The 23,575-nt window shown below is 49.4% G+C and overlaps 1 protein-coding gene across 4 annotated transcripts in view; it reads right to left on the bottom strand.

Moving 5' to 3' along the window:
- RAB37 (RAB37, member RAS oncogene family) overlaps positions 1–23,575 on the bottom strand; it is a 70,923-nt gene that overhangs the window by 6,174 nt on the left and 41,174 nt on the right. For 3 of the 4 annotated variants that reach the window (XR_004347502.1, XM_032616488.1, XM_032616486.1), the window contains exon 1: positions 1,923–2,061. Coding sequence is in view for 3 of the 4 variants with exons in the window: in XM_032616488.1 (XP_032472379.1) it covers positions 1,923–2,015 (93 nt within the window). In the remaining variant the exon portion in view is untranslated. Of the gene's footprint in view, positions 1–1,922; positions 2,062–8,614; positions 8,726–23,575 lie in introns of those variants that run through there. The other variant, XM_032616487.1, reaches the window with a different exon arrangement.

A 23,575-nucleotide genomic window follows, 5' to 3' on the forward strand; every position in this document is an offset into this window, starting at 1 on the left:
GGCGAGGGGACCCCTCTGTCTAGTCACTCCTCAATCTTGGAGAACAGAGGTCCAGACCTAATGCTGGAACTTTCCCAACAGGCCGAGTCGATACTTAATGGGCTGAGCAGGGACTAGGTTTGAGTTATTTTTGAGGCTCTGACCTTGACAACGGAGCCCAAGGGCTTTCCTGCTGTGGGCATGGGGTATGGGATTAGCTAACTTTGTTGGAGAGGTGGGGGGCTGAACCAAAGGTGTATGAAGGCTGGGGTCCTGGCTTGTACATGGGTTACTGGGGGACTTCGGGAAGATTTCTTAACCCTTCTGTGGCAGTTTCCATAGAGGTTAGAAGGAAAGAGGGATAATTTCTTTGAGGCCTTTCTAGACTCCGTCAACAATGTTGGCATGAACCACCTGACTCCAGAAGAGCGGCCCGGGGTGGGTGCTGCCTGCCTGTGGCCCCATCCCCTCTAATCCTCCCCAAGGAGCTCCCACCAGGCTCTTCCCAGACCATCCCGGACTCAGTCTCCTAGGCAGGCCTCGGGCACGAAGGCTGGTGGGGGCCAGAGGCCAACTCTCCACAAATGCCGCTTGGCCCAGGGGACAAATGGCAGGCTGGGGGCTAAGGAGCCTTCTGGAGCCTGCATTGCTCCCTGGCTCCTGGGTCCCAGTACCCGATGGGGAAGGAGGGAGAGAGGGAGGTAGGGCAAGCACCTATGTACTTTACAGTTGACGGTTGCCTGGAGCAAATGATGCCACCCACCCAGCCAGGCAAGTCCACCAAACAGCTGCCCAGCCTTGCCACCTCCTAGGCAAACACCCAGCTGGCGTGTCAGGCAAGGAGGTCAGGCAGTTCCCAGCGGCCTGGGGCTGGCCCTCAGCAGCTCCCCTCCCCTGAACACAGTGGGGGCCGACTTCCTGCCTGGAGCCCACAGAGGACGCTTATCGCAACGGCTCTGGGTGGGTGACTTGCAGAGTAGCTTCCTCTGAAACAAGGGGGGTTGCAGGAGGAATCCAAGGCGCAGAAAGAGGCAGGTCTCCTTCAAGGCCATGTAGCATGAGATGGGCGGCCCCTTCGCTAATCTATCCCTAACCCTACAGAGGAGGAGTGGAGGCTCTGGGCTCTCTCAGCACCTCTTTCAGAGTTCCTGGTACCTGCCTGCTCCAAGGGCATGAAGGGAGGGCAGACAGACCAGTGTCCGCCACCAGCCCCACCTGCTTCCGTTCAGGGCCACCCGCAGAGGGAACCAGCCCCAGACAGCTGACTTAAGCTCTCCCAGGTGGCAGATTTGTGCCTAACGCCCCAGGTCTTTCTCACGTTCTAAAAATTCCCGCGTGGGTCTGCATTCTGGCTAGCAACATCCTCCCAGAAGAAGGTGTGGGCAGTGACTGCAGGGGTGGAAAGGGAAGGGGTAGCGCCTGGGGGCAGCTGGGGTCCTAAAGATCTTCAGTCCTAAGGCCTGGTTAACTGGGAGAAGGGCATTAACTGCAAGTTTCCCCGCCGCCAGGGGGCGTCCTTTCCGAGTCGCCAGGCAGCCCTATTTCCCAGCGCTTCGGGTGCCTGTACCCTGGAGGGCTGTGCGCTCAAACCCTACCTAGAAGCATGGGATTCCTGGGGCTCGTATTGGCCGGAGTGTGGCAGAAGAAAATGGGGTTGGGGTCCTCTGGGTGGGGAGTCACTCGCTCCTTCCGACCTTCCTCTCCCTTCTCCCACGGAGCCAGCCCAGATCCCTGGACGCTGGCATGGGCCCAGGGCTCTGTCTCGACCCTCCTTCCTTATTCTGGGAGACCCGGCTGCCTGGGGGGAAGGGATGAGTCCAACGCAGACGCAGCCAGAAAGGGTCTTGGGCGGGGAGGCCGGGGTCTCAGGGCGAAGAGCGCGGGGAGGGGTGACCCCCAGAGCCGGCACCGAGTCCCCAGCGCTGGGTGCAGTGCCCACCCACCTTGCCCATAAGATCGTAGCTCGGACTGTAGGGTGGGGAGCGCTCGGGGGCCTCGCCGTTCCGGGTGGCAGCGGCGCCAGGCGTGCCCGTCATGTCCCTGGACCAGAGGTGAGCTGGGGCAGGCGGCGGGCGAGGGATGGCGCAGGAACCGCCTCGCCTTAGGCTCCACCCACTCCTTCTCCCCTCCACCGCCCCGGCCCGGACCCCGACAGGCTCCTCCCTCCGTCCGCCACCTGAAAGACACCGGCGGGGAGCGGGCTGTCCCGCGGGGGCGCGCAGGACCGCAGGGTCAGCTCCCGAGGAGCAGGAGGGCCCCCGTGCGCCACACTGGCCTGAGGGCGTGGGCCAAATCCAGCCCTAGGACCGACCGGTCCCCAGGGTTGCCAGCTGCCGGGGTTAGGTTCCCACCGGGAGCTGTCCCTGGAGACCCCGCCTTCAGGGGAAGGTCTGGCCTCGCTGGGACCCGCGGACCCGCGCCCGGGTTGCCACTGCGCGGCGTGGCCAGGAGGCGGCGCCTGGGCTCCATCCGGCTGGCGGGCAACAGGTGGCTCCGGGAGCGGGGTTGGGGGAGGCTGGAGACGCCCCTGGGCAGCGCGGCGCGGGGTTCACGAGGAGGCGTGCGTTCCGAGCGCAGCTCTCAGGCAGTTTCGCTTTTGCTAATGCACCCCAGCTCGACGTCACCTGAATGTAATTGTGTTTACCGACCGATGGATATTCACCTTGCAGCACATTTGCACTTCGGAGCCCCTGGCCGGTGCTTGGACTTTGACACCTCCCATTTCTGCCTGCCCTGTTGGGCTGCGCCCAGAATGTACCCACCCCGGAGAGCCTTCCGAGGTGGGCTTCCCTGCACACCTCCCAATCCAGGCGCTCCCGAAGGCAGAGCTGACCCCTGGCACCGAGTAGGCCTTAAACGTTTGGTATCAAAAGAATTCATGAAGTCCTGAATCTTTTTTTTGGCTCCACCGCACTGGCACCTGGGTTCTTACTTCCCTCACCAGGGATCGAACTCACGCCCCCAGCAATGGAAGCGCAGAGTCTTAACCACTGGACCGCCAGGGAAGTCCCTGTGGTGAGTCATTTTGAGCAGAGTCTCCAGGACATCCAAGGAACCCTGCAGCTCCTGGTGACAGAGGGTGAGAGTATGTCCGGGGTTGTCCATAGCGGAGTTCAGGGGCCCTGGCCTGGGCTAACCATTAAATTACGCTGTCCCAACGTCTTATATAAGTGAGGTCAGGTTCCCGCGGAACAGGGTGGGTGCAATACAAAGGAACTGTGTGAAGGGTGTGAGGAGAGGCAGGGGCCCTGCACCTCTTTACCTACATGTTGGGGCGAGGGGCAAGGGGCAGGCATGGCTTATGGGTGACCATAGGCCCCGAGGGGACCGTGTGTGCACCCGCTCCTACCACGTGACTTTTGGCGTCAGCTGGAGCTGTTTGCCGGAAGTGGTGTGCCATAACCTCATCTGCACGCAGGGAGGGACTATACCTGGGCAAGGAGCAGCTCTACACAGCCCTGCAGGTGTGCGTTCTTGCCTGCTGCTCGGGTGCCAGAGGCTCTGGCTGTACATAACGCCCCAGTCCATTCAATGTCCTGGGCTCCGGGCTCCTGAAGGCTCCTCCAGGAACCCTGCAGGGGAGCGGGTTTCAGCGCAAGTGGGTAATGACCAAGGAGGAAGGAGAGAGGGGACCTGGCCTGGTCCTCCCGGGCCTTCCACTGCCAACCAGGCTGATACGGGTTGCACTATGCTCCCCCCACTCCCCAAAGAGATGCTGAAGTCCTAAACCCCAGTAACAGAATGTGACCTCATTTGGAAGTAGGGTCATTGCGGATGTAATTATTTAAGATGACGTCATAGAGAGTAGGGTGGGCCCTTAATCCAGTACGACTGGGGTCCTTATAAGAAGAGGACACACGGGGAGAAAATGGCCATGTGGAGACAGAGGCAGAGATGGGAGTGTTGCAGCTACAAGCCAAGGAATGCCAAGGATTTCCGGGAGCCACCAGAAGCTGGAAGAGGCAAGGAAGGACCCTCCCTCTGAGCTTTCAGAGGGAGCGTGGCCCTGCCGACGCCTTGATTTCTGGCCTCCGGCTGTGGTTTATATTGGCTCCACCAAGACCCTTTTTGTCCTGTGGCACACAGGTTTGGGATGGAGATGGTTGCCCATCAGTGTGAACACTCCAGAAGTAGGGGAGAAATACAAACACTGTCTTGCTGTACGCTGCAGTGGAGTCCGAGTGGGCTGGTGGCACCGGGGGGGCCCGGCTGCCCTCTTCTGGGTCATGCCTGTGTGGCCCGCTGGGTCCGGGGCCTGTGGGCTGTGTTGTATGCAGTGTTACACACTGTCCTCTGGGACACTGCAGCGTCAGGCGGGGTGTTCAAGGGCAGCGGCCAGTGAGGCAGAAGCGAGAGGGGGTCAGGGGTGCTCAGAATTGGGGGTGCAGGAGAGGCAGCTTTTGCCCCAAAGGGAGGGAGCACAACCCACTCAAGGATGGGGGCTCTTTAGACGGGCGTCCTGGAGAGCACAACCGCTTCGAGGTCCGGGCCTCCCGACAGCCTCTTTAGTGCTGTGTACATGCTGGGCCAGCCTGCATCTCCCCAAGTGCTCACACCAGGCACACGTCACCCCACCCACACCACACACCCCACACAGACACACACAGCTCACGCCACACCACAAATAGACACCTTACATCCTGCACACAACTCACACACACACCTCAAATCTCACATACACGCAACATCACAGAAACACATACCCCCACACCATGCACGTCTCAAATCAAGCCACATACACCGTCTTGTATCAGCTACAATCACACGTACACGCCTCATGACACACCACAGCCACACATACCCTACATCATCCCACAAACACACATGTCACATCATGAACACAGGCACACCTCATATCATACCATAAACACACAATGCCTTACACGGCCGCCCCCAAACACGCGTCTTAAATGACCACCCCTCCCAAACACACACCTCACGTCCCCCTAAGCACCTCTCACCACATCACAGTTACAGACACAGCTCATCCCACACCGCCAACATACACCCCTAACTGGCCCCCATGTCTCACGCCGTCCCCAGATGTACAAATCACCCTCCAAATAAAGCCCCTCTTTTTTTTTTTTCTCCGGCCGTGCCACGGGCCTTGCAGGATCTTAGTTCCCCTACCAGGGCTCGAACTCGCGCCCTCGGCAGTGAAAGCGAGGAGTCCTAACCACTGGACCGCCGAGGAATTCCCAGAAAGCGCCTCTTAAATGACCCCAGCCCCTCCCATCACCTCCAAATCCAGAAGGCACATACACCCCACATTACCCCTAACAGACCTCCCTGCCCGCCTGTGCACAAGTCACCCCACACAGCCACACCCCTTCCTGATACAGCAGGTGACGATACCTCGTGAAACCTCATGGTTGTTCAGAGGGGGGCCCTTGTGTGCAGCCGAGGAGATCGGGGAACGAGCAGAGGGGGCTGGAAGAAACCCCCAGAGCTGGGGGGAAAGGTGCACAGCCCTGTGAGTGCAGGGTCAGGATGTGGAGGGGAGACCAAGACAGAGGCTGGGGGACTGAGGCACGTGGAGCATCTGCATGAGAGTCCGTGGCGGCTGACAACATGCAAATCCTGGTCCCCACACGTGCGTGGGTGAGCTTGGGGTCTGCACCGCAGACAAAATGGAGGTTTTCGTGTGCATTACATGAGTGCTTGAAAAACCACCAGGCTAAATCATGCAAGACTTCGACTGGCAGATGAGGGGTTCTGACTTTATTGGAAGGCGGTAGTGAGATTGATGGTGCTTGGTGGTGGGGCGCGGGGGCAAGGCTTTTGGAAGATGAACTTTACAGCAGTGTTCAGGCAAGACTGCAGAGTTTGGGGCACACCGAGGCAGGAGGTAGCCAGGAGGACCTGAACTGGCATGCGGGAGGGGCCAGCTGGAGCAACTACTGTGTGAGCCCGGTCGGTGTCAGCACCCAGTAAACCCATCCGCAGGACTCAACAGCCAGTCTGATGGAGGTGATGATGGAGCAGTCGGGGAAGATACTGGTTTGAGAGGCATCTACCCAGGACCTGGGCCGGTCCCAATTCTGGAAGCAGTGGGCTCCAGAGGCTCTGAGAAGTGGCCTGAGGACAGACACCAGGTGGTTCCCCCCACTTACCTCTGTCTCCTTTATTTTTTAGTATTATTATTATTTTTTTGGCCGCATGGCATGCGGGATCGAACCCGTGACCCCTGCTGTCCTGCAGTGGAAGTGCAGAGTCCTAATCCCTGGACAGCCAGGGAATTCCCCACCTCTGTCTCCTTTAAAGTGAAGATCAAGGACTCCTCCCCTCTCCTGCTGCCCAGGCCACACTCAGCCTTATGAGCTAGGCCAGCAGGACCTCAGTTACCGGGAATTCAGCCACAACCAGGGCTGGCCACAGGGCACTTGCACATGGCCAGCTGTCGGCAGTGATTCAAACCTCTGTGCAAATGACAGACAGACAAATGAGTGTCCTGCAGCCCAGCTCCCTGGGGCTCCCTAGACCACTGATATTGGAAGGAGACCCCAATGCCCTCCAGCCCCTTTGTCAGACAACACAGGAGACTTCAGCTGCTCCACAAAGATTGAGCTGCTCTGAGCAGAGGGTTGGAAAAAGACCTGTCTCTGGAAAGGAAAGGAATTGAGGGTCCTTAGTGCTAGATGAGGGGTGGGAAGGGGGCTTGCGGAGGAGACAGACATTTTCTCAGCGAGAGCTGCAGACCTCTTTGTATATAACTGGGCAGTGTGTCTAGGCCCAGGGTCAGTCACTTGTCCTTGGTGTGGTTCCCATCGTGGGCTGTTGTTCCTGCCCTCTACCACCAGTATGGGGGTTCCTCTAGGTTTGTGTCCCAGCTGAGGGGTAGACTATGTACCCGTTTTGCTCCCAGGTCATGTACTTGACACAGGAGGGCCCAGGTTCAGGCCTGAGTTGGGCCCTCAGGCCCTCACTCAGCATCAGCCGCCCACGGGTTTGTCCTGAGGTGCTGAGCGGTGCCAGGCGAGCAGCCGAGGCTCTGGAAGGCCCTGGCCCAGGAGAGGGGAAGAGCCCGGCCTGCCCTGTGGACCACACACTTTCTTCCATCTCACGGGCGAGTTGCCTCACTTTTCTTACCAGGCTGGTGGCAGAATTTGGAGGTCCCACCCCTGTGCCTCTGTGGAGCGTGAATCAGGCTCCCCACCCCACTCTCTGCCTCCTGTCCTCTGACAGGCGGAAGGACGGGGTTGGAGTGAGTGAGGAGTGTGACTGTGGGGACACCGTGTGCCCTGGGTGCTGAGGGCCAGGTGACGTGGGCCCGCGGTGGAGGACGCCTGACACCGCCATCCTGGTTCATTTCATGGCAGCCTGGTCCAAGGCTTGGGGGTTGCCAGGATGGGCCACACTCTCCTGGAACTCAGCCCCGCCCCCCTGGACTCGGCCCCGCCCTCCGGGGGCTCGGTCCCGCCCCTCACTCCAGGCCCTGGCGCACACCCTGGCCAGCCTCTCATTTCTGCTCCGTCGTGGGCCCTTGCCTTCTGCACTGTGACCCAGTGGGCAGGCCCAGATTCTGGGAGTCCCCTCTCTCTTCCCACCAGCGTGGCTCTGCTGTGTCCCAGCACCTCGCAGGCCTGGTGCTCTGTTTGGTCCCGGGGGCTGGCCTTTCAAATACCCATGCTGCCCAAGAAATGACATTTGCTCTTCTGCATCTCTGGAGACTAGGATTCTGGAGACCCCCAAAGAGGGTCCTGTTGCTCCTGCCACTGTCCAAGAGAGGGCTGAGACCCTTCCAAAGGCCTCCCCAGGGTTCAAGGTCTTCTGACAGCAGCCGGCAGCCATGTTGAAAGTGGGGATGTGAGCTAGAGCGAGGGCTTCGTGGCCCACAGAAGGGCTGGGAATAGAGGAAACTTGAGGCTGTGTCCAGGGAGAGACAGAGTGCTAAAACCTGAACTTTAACCCTTGACCTGCCAGTGCCCTAGGACCCACATGACAATGCCAAGTTGGGATTGTGCTTAAACTTTTTTTTTTGCGGTACGCGGGCCTCTCACTGTTGTGGCCTCTCCCGTTGCGGAGCACAGGCTCCAGACGCGCAGGCTCAGCGGCCATGGCTCACGGGCCCAGCCGCTCCGCGGCATGTGGGATCTTCCCGGACCGGGGCACGAACCCGCATCCCCTGCATCGGCAGGCGGACTCTCAACCACTGCGCCACCAGCGAAGCCCTGTGCTTAAACTTTTAAGGCGTCCCTTTGCCTCTCCAGGCTCTTCTTGCCCTGTGTCTGTATCAAGCTATTCCCTTGCTTACTAGTTGGAGCGGAGCCCAGGAAGAAGATGGAGGGGAAGCAGGAGGAGGGCAACACGGGAGGGCGGCCGACTTATTGCCCTGGTTGCTCCGTTCCACCACCGAGGGTAGCAGCTCCTCCCAGCCCTGCCCACGCAGCCCCCTTTGTCCCTGGTTCTGGTGACGGTGCCCTCCTCACTGATTTTCAGGCTCGGGGTGGGATGGACGCCTTGAACCTGCCCAAGGGCCCTGGGCCATCCCTCCTGGTTTCCCCACCCATGGACTGCACCTTGGTAAATAGCATTTCTATTAAACCTCCTGAATGATCCAATGTGAGCATCCACCTGTTTCCTGCCGGGACCCTGTCAGAGGCCCAGCGGGGCCCCCGAGCCCAGAGGTACTTACTGTGAATCCGATGCCCAAGGTGGCTGAGAAGGATCCCGGGATGAACTTGCCCTGGTCGAACTGAACGAGCAGAGATGTCTTCCCCACGCCGCTGTCGCCCACCAGGATGGTCTGAAAGGGAGCAGCAGAGGGGTTTGAGGGCCTGCGGTGTAGATTAGTCTGCTGAGAGGTCCTGGTGGCTGCGGGAGCGGGTTCTCTAAATACACATATACGTGTGTTCACACACATCCACCCCCGCACACACACACATACACAGACACAGGCCAAGCTCCGGATTTCCTATTGAAACCACTGAGGACAGCATGAAAGCACAGAGGAAATCTCGTTTCAACCCAAGTTAATTGGCATCTGAGGTGACCTTGAGAATGTGCCTCTCAGACTTCCAGACACAGGGGCATTCCTGACTGAGGCCCCCGTGGCTGCACTCTTGCAATCCAATCCATCACTGATGTGGTTTGTGCTGAGGCCATGCTTCCCACGGGAACTTCCTGGCCAAAGGTGGAGCGTGGCGGGAACACTGAGGCAGATCTGTTCCTGGGAGACACAAGACTCCCCTAAAAGCCGAATTAGGCTCAAGGACTCTCTCTAGGTTTTACAGAACCTTCCAGAGACTTCACAGCAGCCTGAGATGCTTCTACCCAACCTTGCTGCTCTCCCTCCTTCACCTGGGGTCAGACCTGCCCTCCTTCATGGCCTCACTGCTCTCCCTACCTCTCCTGGCTCCCACCCCATTTATCTTGTAGGTGTTTCCCCTAATAAAATCCTTGCGCATTTAATTCCCTTTTGGCATCTGCTTCTTGGAAGACCTGGATTAACACAATGGGTTTCCTGTATGGGAAAGCCTATAGAATAAAAAAAAAATCAGGTTGTGTGGATATAGATCTTGGGAAGAGTTTGCACTTGGCCTTGGAGAGGACGGCATTTCAAAGGGAAGCAGAGTCTGGGAAAGAAGGGTCTGGCTACTTTTGAACTTGGAAGAAGTAAGTGGGGGAGAATTAGCTGGAAGTTCAGGTGTGTATTTGAAAGAAAATCATAAGCAGCAGGGAAGAAATACACCTGCACCCAGAGGCTGATACCCAGTGTGTGCTCAATGAATGAATGAATGGATAAATGCCTTAGTTTCCAAGTGGACAGTAGCCACTTTCCAAAGGCAAGCATTCAAAGTCATTGGAAAGGCTTAGGAGATGCCAACTTTAGCTCAACTTGAAAAAACATAAAGACATAAAAAACCAAAAATGTAAAAGCATAAAGATTGACAGAGCCTCCTTAGGTCAGAGCCGTGGGCGTCAGCACTGTTTGCTCTGACCGTGGCGTTGACTCGATAGCAGGGCAAACATGGAGTTATCCATGATGCTGCCTTTGGACCTCCTCTGACTACCGTCCCCCACCCACACTTCGCAAACCAAATTCCATTCAGCTTTTATTTTCCTCCCGGGTTAAAAGGCTCCATTTGTTTGTTGTGTGTAGCGGCTTTAATAATTCACGTCTCAAATCTAACTTCCTCAAGCTGGAGGAAGTGCTTCCTAGAGAGAATATTCCAGAATGTGAGGGGTCAATCTGTCCATCCGTGCCCACCTCATTCATTTACCAAAGGATATATCCTTTTCCTTTCCAGGGTGAAGAGTTCTCATCACTTTCTTCTCTCATATGAAAACAGTTCCGTCTTCTTAGGACGTCTTCTGATTCAGTGAGCTCACACTCCGGGGTGACGGGGTTCAGCATTTCAGATCCAGGTGAATCCTGCCTGGAGGCAGGCCAGGACGATTCCCTCGTATAGGGCTTTTTAGAAACATCAGCCCGTGAAGATGATCACATCAGGAAATCAATTGATGACGCTACAGGCTTTTTTCCTGGGCCACCATGGAGAGCTCAGAGTGGATCAGTTTACAAATTGAATGATTTCCCCCTAAATCCAGGACCCTTAGCCCTGGTCACCCTCTGCCTGTGCCCCTCCCCATGAAATGAGTGGTCCAAAGACCCGTGTCCCTCCCATAGACTATACTTTACTCCAGCTCACTGCTAGAGTTGCCTGAGGAGTGGCCAAGGGGTGGCTCTTCGCAGGGCTGTGAACAGAGCTTGGATGTGAAGGCTGGGGTGTCCTACATGCATCCTCCTGAGGACCTTTGGGGTGTGGAATGTGCAGGAGGGAGAAGGGCAGGGGAGTGTCTGTGAATGGCGGGCTGAGGACCGGGAGGTGGCTGTCACTAGGCTGCCACGTTTCGGTGTAGAACTTCTGAGAATCCTACATTCAAATCCAGCTTCTGGGTCAGTAGGCCGGTATTTTTGTCAAGGTAGGAAGATCAGATGCACTTGATTGGATAGTTTTTTTAGCTTGATTTAGAACATGAAAATATTGAGACATAAGGTTGATGGGCCACCATTTGTATTCTAGCCCTGGTCTCCCAAATGTTACAGGTGGGTCTGCCTAATCTATTACCTTAGAGACACAATGGAGTTTCTCCACTCAAAAGCTGCCAGGATTTTCCTCAAGTTTCTCCAGGGGGGCTCCAAATGTTACTGCTTGGAGAAGTCAGATGTCAACCTCAGATCTAGATTTTCTACTCCACCTTCCTCTTTTGGAGCATTATGAAACTGTTAATTAATTGTGGTTGTGACAGAAATCTGTGTCAGCTTGCCACCATTCAGACAATTGTCTTTGTTCTCCCTTCTTTTTTTTTTTTTTAATTTTATGGAAGTATAGTTGATTTACAATGTTGTGTTCATTTCTGCTGTAGAGCAAAGTGATTCAGTTATATATATATATTCTTTTTCATATTCTTTTCCATTATTGTTTATCATAGGACTTATTTTTGAATTTTATTTTATTTATTTTGTTAGACAGCAGGTTCTTATTAGCTATCCATTTTACACATATGAGTGTATACATGTCAATCCCAATCACCCAGTTCATCCCACCACCCCCACCCCCACCGCCACTCTCCCCGCTTGGTGTCCGTACGTTTGTTCTCTACATCTGTGTCTCTATTTCTGCCCTGCAAACCGGTTCATCTGTACCATTTTTCTAGGTTCCACATATATGCGTTAATATACGATATTTGTTTTTCTCTTTCTGACTTACTTCACTTTGTATGACAGTCTCTAGATCCATCCATGTCTCTACGAAAGGAATTTTCGTTCTTTTTATGGCTGAGTGATATTCCATTGCATATATGTACCACATCTTTTTTATCCATTTGTCTGTCAATGGGCATTTGTTTCCATGACCTGGCTCTTGTAAGTAGTGCTGCAGCGAACATTGGGGTGCATGTGTCTTTTTGAATTAAGGTTTTCTCTGGGTATATGCCCAGTAGTGGGATTGCTGGGTCATAAGATAATCCTATTTTTAGTTTTTTAAGGAACCTCCATACTGTTCTCCATAGTGGCTGTATCAATTTACATTCCCACCAACAGTGCAAGAGGGTTCCCTTTTCTCCACACCCTCTCCAGCATTTGTTGTTTGTAGATTTTCTGATGATGCCCATTCTAACTGGTGTGAGGTGATACCTCATTGCAGTTTTGACTTACATTTCTCTAATAATTAGTGATGTCGAGCAGCTTTTCATGTGATTCTTGGCCATCTGTATGTCTTCTTAAGAGAAATGTCTATTTAGATCTTCTGCCTATTTTTGGATTGGGTTGTTTGTTTTTTTAATATTGAGCTGCATGAGCTGTTTATATATTTTGGAGATTAATCCTTTGTCCGTTGATTCGTTTGCAAATATTTTCTCCCATTCTGAGGGTTGTCTTTTCATCTTGTTTGTAGTTTCCTTTGCTTTGCAAAAGTTTTTAGTTTCATTAGGTCCCATTTGTTTATTTTTGTTTTTATCTCCATTACTCAAGAAAGTGGATCAAAAAAGATCTTGCTGTGATTTATGTCAAACAGTGTTCTTCCTATGTTTTCCTCTAAGAGTTTTATATTGTCCGGTCTTACATTTAGGTCTCTAATCCATTTTGAGTTTATTTTTGTGTATGGTGTTAGGGAGTGTTCTAATTTCATTCTTTTACATGTTGCTGTCCAGTTTTCCCAGCACCACTTATTGAAGAGACTGTCTTTTCTCCATTGTGTATCCTTGCCTCCTTTGTCATAGATTAGTGGAACATAGGTGCGTGGGTTTAGCTCTGGGCTTTCTATCCTGTTCCATTGATCTATATTTCTGTTTTTGTGCCAGTACCATATTGTCTTTCTATTTCTTCCTGGTTCAGTCTCGGAAGGTTGTGCTTTTCTAAGAATTTGTCCATTTCTTCCAGGTTGTCCATTTTATTGGCATAGAGTTGCTTGTAGTAGTCTCTTATGATACTTTGTATTTCTGCGGTGTCTGTTGTAACTTCTCCTTTTTCATTTCTAATTTTATTGATTTGAGTCCTCTCCCTCTTTTTCTTGATAAGTCTGGTTAAAGGTTTATCAATTTTGTTTATCTTCTCAAAGAAGCAGCTTTTAGTTTTATTGATCTTTGCTATTGTTTTCTTTGTTGTTATTTCATTTATTTCTGCTCTGATCTTTATGATTTCTTTCCTTCTACTAACTTCGGGTTTTGTTTTTTCTTCTTTCTCTAGTTCCTTTAGGTGTAAGGTTAGATTGTTTATTTGAGATTTTTCTTGTTTCTTGAGGTAGGCTTGTATAGCTATAAACTTCCCTCTCAGAACTGCTTTTGCTGCATCCCATAGATTTTGGATCGTCATGTTTTCATTGTCATTTGTCTCTAGGTATTTTTTGATTTCCTCTTTGATTTCTTCAGTGATCTCTTGGTTATTTAGTAATGTATTGTTTAACCTCCACGTGTTTGTGTTTGTGTTTTTTACGTTTTTTTCCCTGTAATTAATTTCTAATCTCATAGCATTGTGGTCAGAAAAGATTCTTGATATGACTTCAGTTTTCTTAAATTTACTGAGGCTTGATTTGTGACCCAAGATGTGCTCTATCCTGGAAAATGTTCCATGTGCACTTGAGAAGAAAGTGTAATCTGCTGTTTTTGGATGGAATGTCCTATAAATATCAGTTAAATCTATCTGTCCTATTGTGTCATTTAAAGCTTGTGTTTCCTTATTAATTTTCTGTCTGGATGATCTGTCCATTGGTGTAAATGAGGTGTTAAAGTCCCCACTATTATTGTGTTACTGTCGATTTCCTCTTTTATAGCTGTTAGCAGTTGCCTTATGTATTGAGGTGCTCCTATGTTGGGTGCATATGTATTTATAATTGTTATATCTTCTTCTTGGATTGATCCCTTGATCATTATGTAGTGTCCTTCTTTATCTCTTGTAACATTCTTTATTTTAAAGTCTATTTTATCTGATATGAGTATTGCTACTCCAGCTTTCTTTTGATTTCCATTTGCATGGAATATCATTTTCCATCCCCTCACTTTCAGTCTGTATGTGTCCCTAGGTCTGAAGTGGTCTCTTGTAGACAGCGTATATATGGGTCTTGTTTTTGTATCCATTCAGCGAGCCTGTGTCTTTTGGTTGGAGCCTTTAATCCATTCACGTTTAAGGTAATTATCGATATGTATGTTCCTATTACCATTTTCTTAATTGTTATGGGTTTGTTTTTGTAGGTCCTTTTCTTCTCTTGTGTTTCCCACTTAGAGAAATTCCTTTAGCATTTGTTGTAGAGTTGGTTTGGTGGTGCTGAATTCTCTTACGTTTTGCTTGTCTGTAAAGCTTTTGATTTCTCCATCAAATCTGAATGAGATCTTTGCCGGGTAGAGTAATCTTGGTTGTAGGTTCTTCCTTTTCATCACTTTAAGTATATCATGCCACTCCCTTCTGGCTTGTAGAGTTTCTGCTGAGAAATCAGCTGTTAACCTTATGGGAGTTCCCTTGTATTTTATTTGTCATTTTTCCCTTGTTGCTTTCAATAACTTTTCTTTGTCTTTAATTTTTGTCAATTTGATTATTATGTGTCTCGGCGTGTTTCTCCTTGGGTCTATCCTACCTGGGACTCTCTGCGCTTCCTGGATTTGGGTGGCTATTTCCTTTCCCACATTAGGGAAGTTTTCGAGTATAATCTCTTCAAATATTTTCTTGGGTCTTTTTCTCTCTCTTCTTCTGGGACCCCTATAATATGAATGTTGTTGTTAATGTTGTCCCAGAGGTCTCTAAGGCTGTCTTCATTTCTTTTTTCTTTATTCTGTTCTGCAGCAGTTAATTCCACCATTCTGTCTTCCCAGTCACTTATCTGTTCTTCTGCCTCAGTTATTCTGCTATTGATTCCTTCTAGTATACTTTTCATTTCAGTTATTGTTCATCTCTGTTTGTTCTTTAATTCTTCTAGGTGTTTGTTCTTTAATTCTTTTAGGTCTTTGTTAAACATTTCTTGCATCTTCTCGATCTTTGTCTCCATTCTTATTCTGAGGTCCTGGATCATCTTCACTTTCACTATTCTAAATTCTTTTTCTGGAAGGTTGCCTATCTCCACTTCACTTAGTTGTTTTTCTGGGGTTTTATCTTGTTCCTTCATCTGGTACAAAGTCTTCTGCTTTTTCATTTTGTCTATCTTTCTATGATTGTGGTTTTCCTTCCACAGGCTACAGAATTGTAGTTCTTCTTGCTTCTGCTATCTGCCCTTTGGTGGATGAGGTTATCTAAGAGGTTTGTGCAAGCTTCCTGATGGGAGGGACTGGTGGTGGTAGAGCTGGCTGTTGCTCTGGTGGGCAGAGCTCAGTAAAACTTTAATCCGCTTGTCTGCTGATGGGTGGGGCTGGGTTCCCTCCCTGTTGGTTGTTTGGCCTGAGGTGACCCAGCACTGGAGCTTACCCAGCTCTTTGCTGGGGTTAATGGCGGACTCTGGAAGGGCTCACACCAAGGAGCACTTCCCAGAACTTCTGCCAGTGTCCTTGTCCCCACATGAGCCACAGCCACCCCCTACTTCTGCAGGAGACCCTCCAACACTAGCAGGTAGGTATGGTTCAATCTCCTATGGGGTCACTGCTCCTTCCCCTGGGTCCCGATGTGCACACTACTTTGTGTGTGCCCTCCAAGAGTGGAGTCTCTGTTTTCCCCAGTCCTGTCAAAGTCCTGCAATCAAATCCTGCTAGCCTTCAAAGTCTGATTCTCTAGGAATTCCTCTTTCCATTGCTGGACCCCCAGGTTGGGAAGCCTGACGTGAGGCTCAGAACCTTCACTCCAGTGGGTGGACTTCTGTGGTATAAGTGTTCTCCAGTTTGTGAGTCACCCACCCAGCAGTTATGGGATTTGATTTTATTGTGATTGCGCCCCTCCTGCTGTCTCAGTGCAGCTTCTCCTTTGTCTTAGGATGTGGGTATCTTTTGTGGTGAGTTCCAGTGTTTTCCTGTCAATGATTGTTCAGCAGTTGTGATTCTGGTGCTCTCGAAGAGGGAGTGAGCGCACGTCCTTCTACTCTGCCATCTTGAACCCTGTTCTCTCTTCTTAAGTCATTTTGTTTATGTCTGTATTTGTGCCTCATCCACATCCAAAAGGGATTTGAGGTGATTTGCAACAAAACCCACTGTAAAAGAGGGCAGTTAATGATGCTGCCTGAGGAATTTCTGCCCCAGAGTGAGGCTGGGTTTTTCCTGCATTTGAGAATTACATTTGATTCTGAGTTTCTTGGCAGTCAAGACAAAATGGGAAACCAGAAGGGGTGTGTGGTACTTGAGTCCTGTCAATCAATGAGTATTTTCTCTTGACATGAGCTGCTGAGAGGAAACTCTTATGTAGATTCTTATACAAGAGGTCCTGAATGACAAAATGGGCATTTGTGGGCTTCCTTGGTGGCGCAGTGGTTGAGAGTCCACCTGCCGATGCAGGGGACGCGGGTTCGTGCCCCGGTCTGGGAAGATCCCACATGCCGCGGAGCGGCTGGGCCCGTGAGCCATGGCCGCTGAGCCTGTGCGTCCGGAGCCTGTGATCCGCAAAGGGAGAGGCTGCAACAGTGAGAGGCCCGCGTACCGCCAAAAAAAAAAAAAGGGCATTTGTAGGGCTTCCTTGGTGGCACAGTGGTTGAGAATCCGCCTGCCAATGCAGGGGACACGGGTTCGATCCCTGGTCCAGGAAGATCCCACATGCCGCAGAACAGCTAAGCCTGTGTGCCACAACTACTGAGTCACAAAGCACCGAGCTGATCTCCCTGTGCTATGCGGCTGCTTCCCACTAGCTATCTATTCTACATTTGGTAGTGTATATATGTCCCCCTCTGTCTTTTGATTTTGTTGCTGGTATCTTCTGTAGACTGGAGTATTTTTTTCTATACAAGCAGATCTATTGATCTTTTTCTTTATGGCATCTAAATTTTCTGTCTTATTTAAAAGGTTGCCGGGGTGGGATAGGGAGGGTGGGAGGGAGACGCAAGAGGGAGGAGATATGGGGATATATGTATATGTATAGCTGATTCACTTGGTTATAAAGCAGAAACTAACACACCAATGTTAAAAAAGAAAAAGAAAAAAAAAAAAAGAAGGTCGCTCAGAGCCACTGTAAGAGCCATGGTAACCACCGCATTCATCTTGCTTTCTAAATGTTCCCCTGAATCACGAAGTCACAGGAAAGCAATGTATTTAGACAGCATTAGCCCAGCTCCCGTTGAGAGGCCTCTATGGAAATGTGATTTAATGTTAGTCCCTGGCTTTTAGCAAGGGTCGATACAAAAACTATAGGAAAAACTTTGCATCTTCTGCAAAATTACAAATGCCCATTTTAAAAAATTAATTTATTTATTTTTGACTATGTTGGGTCTTCATTGCTACGTGAGAGCTTTCTCTAGTTGCGGCAAGCTGGGGCTACTCTTCGTTGCGGTGCGTGGGCTTCTCATTGCGGTGGCTTCTCTTGTTGCGGAGCATGGGCTCTAGGCACACGGTCTTCAGTAGTTGTGGCTCGAGGGCTCAGTAGTTGTGGCTCGCGGGCTCTAGAGCTGATTCACTTTGTTATAAAGCAGAAACTAACACACCATTGTAAAGCAATTATAGCTCAATAAAGATGTTAAAAAAAGATGTTAAAAAAAATGAAAAAAATGCAGTTACAAACAGAAAAAAAAAAAAAAAAGACAGAGGGAAAATGTTGGCAAGACGTATAACAGACAAAGGGTTAAAACACCAAGTAATATAAAGAGCTCTCAAAAGAAAGTCTCAATAGAAAAATGAACAAAGGTTATGAATAGATATATTTTATGTGTGTGTATATATGGTTAGTTTTATGTGTCAACGTGGCCAGGCTATAATCCCAGTTATTCAATTAAACACTAATCTAGAGATTGCTGTGAAGGCATATTTTCGATGTGATTAACATCTACAGTGAGTTGACTTGTAAGTCTTCAATAATCTGCATTTGCCTTATCCAGTTAATTGAAAGACCTTAAGAGCAAAGCTGAGATTTCCCTGAGAAAGAAAAAATTATGCGTCAAGATTGTAGTATTGGCTCCTGCCTGAGGATTTCCAATCTGCTGGCCATCCCTACAGATTTTGGGCTCGCCAACTCCCACGGTTGTGAAAGCCAACTCCTTGAATGAAATCTCTCTTTATAGATATATTTCTACTGTTCTGTTTTTCTGGAGAACCCTGACTGATACAAAATAATATGCAAAGGTTCGATAAAACTTTGGTAATGGTCAATATTGGCTGAGACTTGGGGAAGCAGGTACTCACACATACATCATTGGTGGGAGTCTACATTGGGGCATTTTGGAGAGCAGTTGACAATAGCAGAGTTACAAAAGCAAATTCCCTTGATTCAGCAATTCTGTGGCTTTGCTTGCAAAAGTACACCAGGATATGTGTACAAGGCTGCTCATTGTAGCATTTGTAGGAGCAAATAATTAAGCAGTTGGTATAGGTGAAATAAACTCTAGAATGTACATGCAATGCAGTATTGGGAATGATAAAAGAATGAGGAAGATCTATATGTGCTGTTTGGGAAAAACTATATTATTAAGCCAAAGAAGAAGGGGCGGGGCTTCCCTGGTGGCGCAGTGGTTGGGAGTCCGCCTGCCAATGCAGGGGACACGGGTTCGTGCCCCGGTCCAGGAGGATCCCACATGCCGCGGAGCGGCTGGGCCCGTGAGCCATGGCCGCTGGGCCTGCACGTGCGGAGCCTGTGCTCCGCGGCGGGAGAGGCCCCGGCAGTGAGAGGCCCGCATACTGCAAAAAAAAAAAAGAAGAAGGGGCAGAGAGGTCTGCTTGTATGATGACCTATGTGTACCTCACTTAGGTGTATATGCTGGTTTTGCATAAGCTTTTTAAAAAAATTAATTAATTAATTTTGCCCACGCCTCACACAGCATGTGGGATCTTAGTTCCCTGACCAAGGATCGAACCCATGCCCCCTGTAGTGGAAACATGGAGTCTTAACCACTGGACCACCAGGGAAGTCCCACACATTACTTTTGTAATCTGAAAAAGTCTGTGTCTGTGTTGGGGAAGCATGGTGAGCTAGGACAACTCTGGTAAAAGCCAAGAAGAATGCCAATGTTTAGCCTAACTTTTGCTTAAAAATACTTGATTTTATTTTTGCAAACAAATCTAGCACACTAAAATGGATCAGGCTCTTTGGGCAAAGGGAACCTGAATAGCAGCTATTCCATTTCATCAATTTCAGCAGGTGTTGCACACCTTGGATACCCGAGGAACAGGCAGCAGAGATGACAGACACTCTGTTCTGAAAATCAAAGAACCCTTTCATCTTCTGATCCTAGTAGGGGGTAAACTCACTCTCTGGAGACCTGCGTTTTTCTCAAAAAGAAGTTTTGCCTCTGCCTGAATTCCTGGACAAGAGCTTGGTTGAGACTCAGTTTCTCATTCCATAGACTGCAGACTAGAGGGGCATTAGACCTGGAAAATGTTCAACGCCGGTGTTATCAGTCACTTGCTTTGTTAAATCAGTTTCCAGTTCATGATAACACATTCTTTCACTTTTGGAGAAGGCTTTTTTGTCTTTACTCAGACAAAACTATAATTCGAAAAGATACATGCACCCCTATGTTCATAGCAGCACTATTTACAATAGCCAAGACACGGTAACAACCTAAATGTCCATTGACACATGAATGGATAAGAAGATGTGGTACATATACAGAATGGAATATTACTCAGCCATTAAAAAGAATGAAATAATGCCATTTGAAGCAACATGGATGGACTTAGAGATTATCACGCTAAGCGAAGTAAGTCAGAAAAAGAAAAATACCATATGATAACACTTATAAGTGGAATCTAAAACATGACACAAAAGAACATATCTACAAAACAGAAACAGACGCACAGACATAGAGAACAGACTTGTGGTTCCCAAGTGTGGGGGACAGGGAAAGACTGAGAGTTTGCGATTAGTAGATGCAAACTATTATATATAGGATGGACAAACAACAAGGTCCTACTGAATAGCAGAGGGAACTATATTCAGCCCTGTGATAAACCATAATGGAAAAGAATATGTATATGAATAACTGAATCACTTTGCTGTACAGCAGAAATTAACACAACACTGTAAATCAACTATACTTCAATAAAATTAAAAAAAAAAAAACAGCGTTGGAGGGGATACCCTGAAGACAAGCAGCTCAAGAATGCTCTGTCTTATTAACTCTTTGATGCTGACCTTCCTCTTCATTGTCAGCACTGAACAGGATCAAAGGGCAGCTGGCTTCTTTCTCAACCTCTCCAGTAGGAAGCAGGATGGCATGCTTATACGAGCCAGACCTGGGGCTGAATCCTGGGTTTGCCAGTTATTAGCCATGTGACCTTGGACAAGGTACTTGCTCTCTGAGCCTTAATTTCTTTACCTGAAAAATAGGAATCACATCACCTTTCCCCTAGATTTGTAGTGAGGGTTCAATACGGTAACGATATGAAACATGGAGCGTGGCACATAGTGGGTTGGAAAGATGGAGTGAGGCTGGGTCCAAGATGAACTGAAAGGGGTTGGGGACAGTTGCTGAGAACAATTATGGTTTATGACTGGTTCCTAGGTGCTAGACAGAGCTTCTTAGCAGAGGTTACATGGCTAGGGGAAGAATAACAATGCAGTAAAAATGGTTCATTCGTTTATTCATTTTCCACCAATTACTTTATTGAGAATCTACTAAGTGTCAAATGTGTTTTTAGCCACTGGGGATACAGCCCTCACAGATCTTCTAATCCAGAGTGGGAGAGACCCAACGAGCCTGGTGCTTTCAATACAGGAGCTCCTTCACCTGTGAACAAGTTATGTTCTGAAAAGACTGTAGTTTGCAAGTCCAACGGGACGAAGAGGAATTTGTGGTCATGCAGTCGCTGGAGGCATTTCCACCAAAAAGAAATGTGAACTGGTTCTACTCTCCAAAGCTTTAAAACCATCCTTCTTTTTTTTTTTTTTTGCCGGGCCACGCTTCTTGTGGGATCTTAGTTCCCTGACCAGGGCTTGAACCCCGGCCCACAGCAGTGAAAGCACCGAGTCCTAACCACTGGACCACCAGGGAATTCCCTAAAACCATCCTCCTTGATGATATTTGTTTTATAGGACATCTTTCCCCAAAGGAGATAGTGTTGTTTGCAGTGGGAATCTGTTGAGCAGTGAGTGACGTGAACTCATACATTAGTGACTCTACCTAGTTTCTGGAATAACGTTGCATTTCTGCAGGAAGAGATAAAAAAGATGGGTGAAGTATAAACCTTAATGTTACAAGTGATTATCTCTTAAAAGTGAAGCAATTAAATCCTTTTCTTTTGACCTTATCTCTATTTCACAATTTACTTTCCTGAAATGAACATGTATTGCTTTCGTAATTTAGACCAATTTATTGAATCACAAGCCACGGATGACTCTAGTGGTCCAAAGGCTGTTCTGATCTGAACCACACTGGGGAAGAGGTGAGGGTGAGAGTCTTGAGACAGAAGGGCCAGCACAGGCCATCCTTGAGGAGCTGCGAGGAAAAGTCAGAAGGGCAGAGAGGATTGGAGTGAACAGAAACCTTGGGGCAGGTAAAACCATGGAGTGGGGGATGGAGGCAGGTGCTGTCAGGGCGGGTCTGGATTTTGTGGGGTCTTCTTTTAGTTTTTGATTGCTACAATAATGCCACAATGGACTGTCCCAAACTCAGCGGCATGCAATAAGTTTGTGAATTGGCAGTTTAATCTGGGTGGTCCTTCTGGCCTCAGGTGGGCTCCCTTGCGCATCTGGGGGTCAGCTGGCTGTTCGCTAGGGCCGCCTTGCTCTGTTCCACCTGTCTCTCAATCCAGCCACTGGTTAGCCTGGCGTGTTCTCGTGGCAGAAGCAGAAGAGCATGAGAATAAGAGAAAGTGCAGGAGGCCTCCGCAGGCTGGGGTTTGGAAATGGTGCAGCATTACTTCTTTCTTTCTTCCTTCCTTCCTTCCTTCCTTTCTTTTCTTTCTTTCTTTCTTTCTTTCTTTCTTTCTTTCTTTCTTTCTTTCTTTCTTTCTTTCTTTCTTTCTTTCTTTCTTTCTTTCTTCCTTCCTTCCTTTCCTTTCTTTCTTTCTTTCTTTCTTTCTTTCTTTCTTTCTTTCTTTCTTTCTTTCCTTCCTTCCTTCCTTCCTTCCTTCCTTCCTTCCTTCCTTCCTTCCTTCCTTCCTTTCTTTCTTTCTTTCTTTCTTTCTTTCTTTCTTTCTTTCTTCTTTCTTTCTTTCTTTCTTTCTTTCTTTCTTTCTTTCTTATTTTTGGCTGCATTGGGTCTTCATTGCTGCGCACGGGCTTTCTCTAGTTGCAGCCAGCGGGGGCTACTCTTCATTGTGCTGTGCGGGCTTCTCATCGCAGTGGCTTCTCTTGTTGCAGAGCACGGGCTCTAGGCGCGTGGGCTTCAGTAGTTGTGGCTCGTGGGCTCTGGAGTGTGGCTCAGTAGTTGCGGCGCACGGGCTTAGTTGCTCTGCGGCATGTGGGATCTTCACGGACCAGGGATCGAACCCGTGTCCCCTGCATTGGCAGGTGGATTCTTAACACTGCACCACCAGGGGAATCCCAGCATCACTTTTGCTGTGTTTTCTTGGGCAAAGTAGATCCTAAGTCTGGTCCAGACTCGGGTGGAGGGGGGAGAGACTCTGCCTCTTTGTGAGAAGAGCTAGGGAGTCAAAGGGTAGATATCCAGGGTGGGACCATCTATCACTTATACAATGCTTATATCAGCTTATACAATGTTGGGGGCCCTTTTGAAGAAAAAAAGGATCCCCAAATTATGAACACAAAATTTGATATAGGGGTCTGGTCAAGTGAGGGGTGCTAACACCATTGATTCGTGGCAAATGGACCTCTTCCTCACTGTCACAAAGAAGCGAGAATCTAGCCACCCCAGTGAGAAGAGCTGAGAAGGGGAGCACAGCAGAGCCACTGCCGTGCTGGTGGCAGAGCCCAGAGTGAGGCTCTTTCAGCCCAGGGGTGCCTGGATTCTGGACACCCATCTGCTCTGGTCCCGGTGAAGTCTGGCTGTTTCTTGTTTTTCCTCCGTGGAGAGGCTTAGTTCCTTGGTTTTCTTCAGTTCCACCTGGTTTAGACTTTGGTTTTGTAATTCTCCGGTGGGTCTTGGAACAGACATCTCGTGGGCCTTCTATTCCAGAGTGGGAGAGACTCAACAAAACCGGCCCTTTCGATACAGGAGCTCCTCCCCCTGAGAACAGATTGGGTTCGGAAATGATTGTAGTTTGTAAGTCCAGTATGACCTAGAGAAGTAGCTTGAGCAAGCTACCTGCTCCTTGCCACCAGGAGAAGCTGATGATTGCATCAACACACACACAAAACACACACACCACATATGTGCACACACAGCACTAGCACGCACAATGCATGACACACTTGTAACACAGCTCCCACACATGGGCCCACATACAAACAGGAACACACCACGTGTGCTCATACATGCACACGCATGTGTGCACACATACACATATTCACGCGCACACCCACAGGTGCCTCGGGGCAGGGGAATCTCAGACGACCCGTCCAATTCCTTCCTTCGCAGATCGGGACATTGGAGGCCATTGAAGGTTACTGCTTATGTAGACGTCAATGGCCAAGCCGGGATGAGGG

Source organism: Phocoena sinus, chromosome 20 (genome assembly GCF_008692025.1).
Source record: "Phocoena sinus isolate mPhoSin1 chromosome 20, mPhoSin1.pri, whole genome shotgun sequence".
NCBI classification, from domain to species: domain Eukaryota; kingdom Metazoa; phylum Chordata; class Mammalia; order Artiodactyla; family Phocoenidae; genus Phocoena; species Phocoena sinus.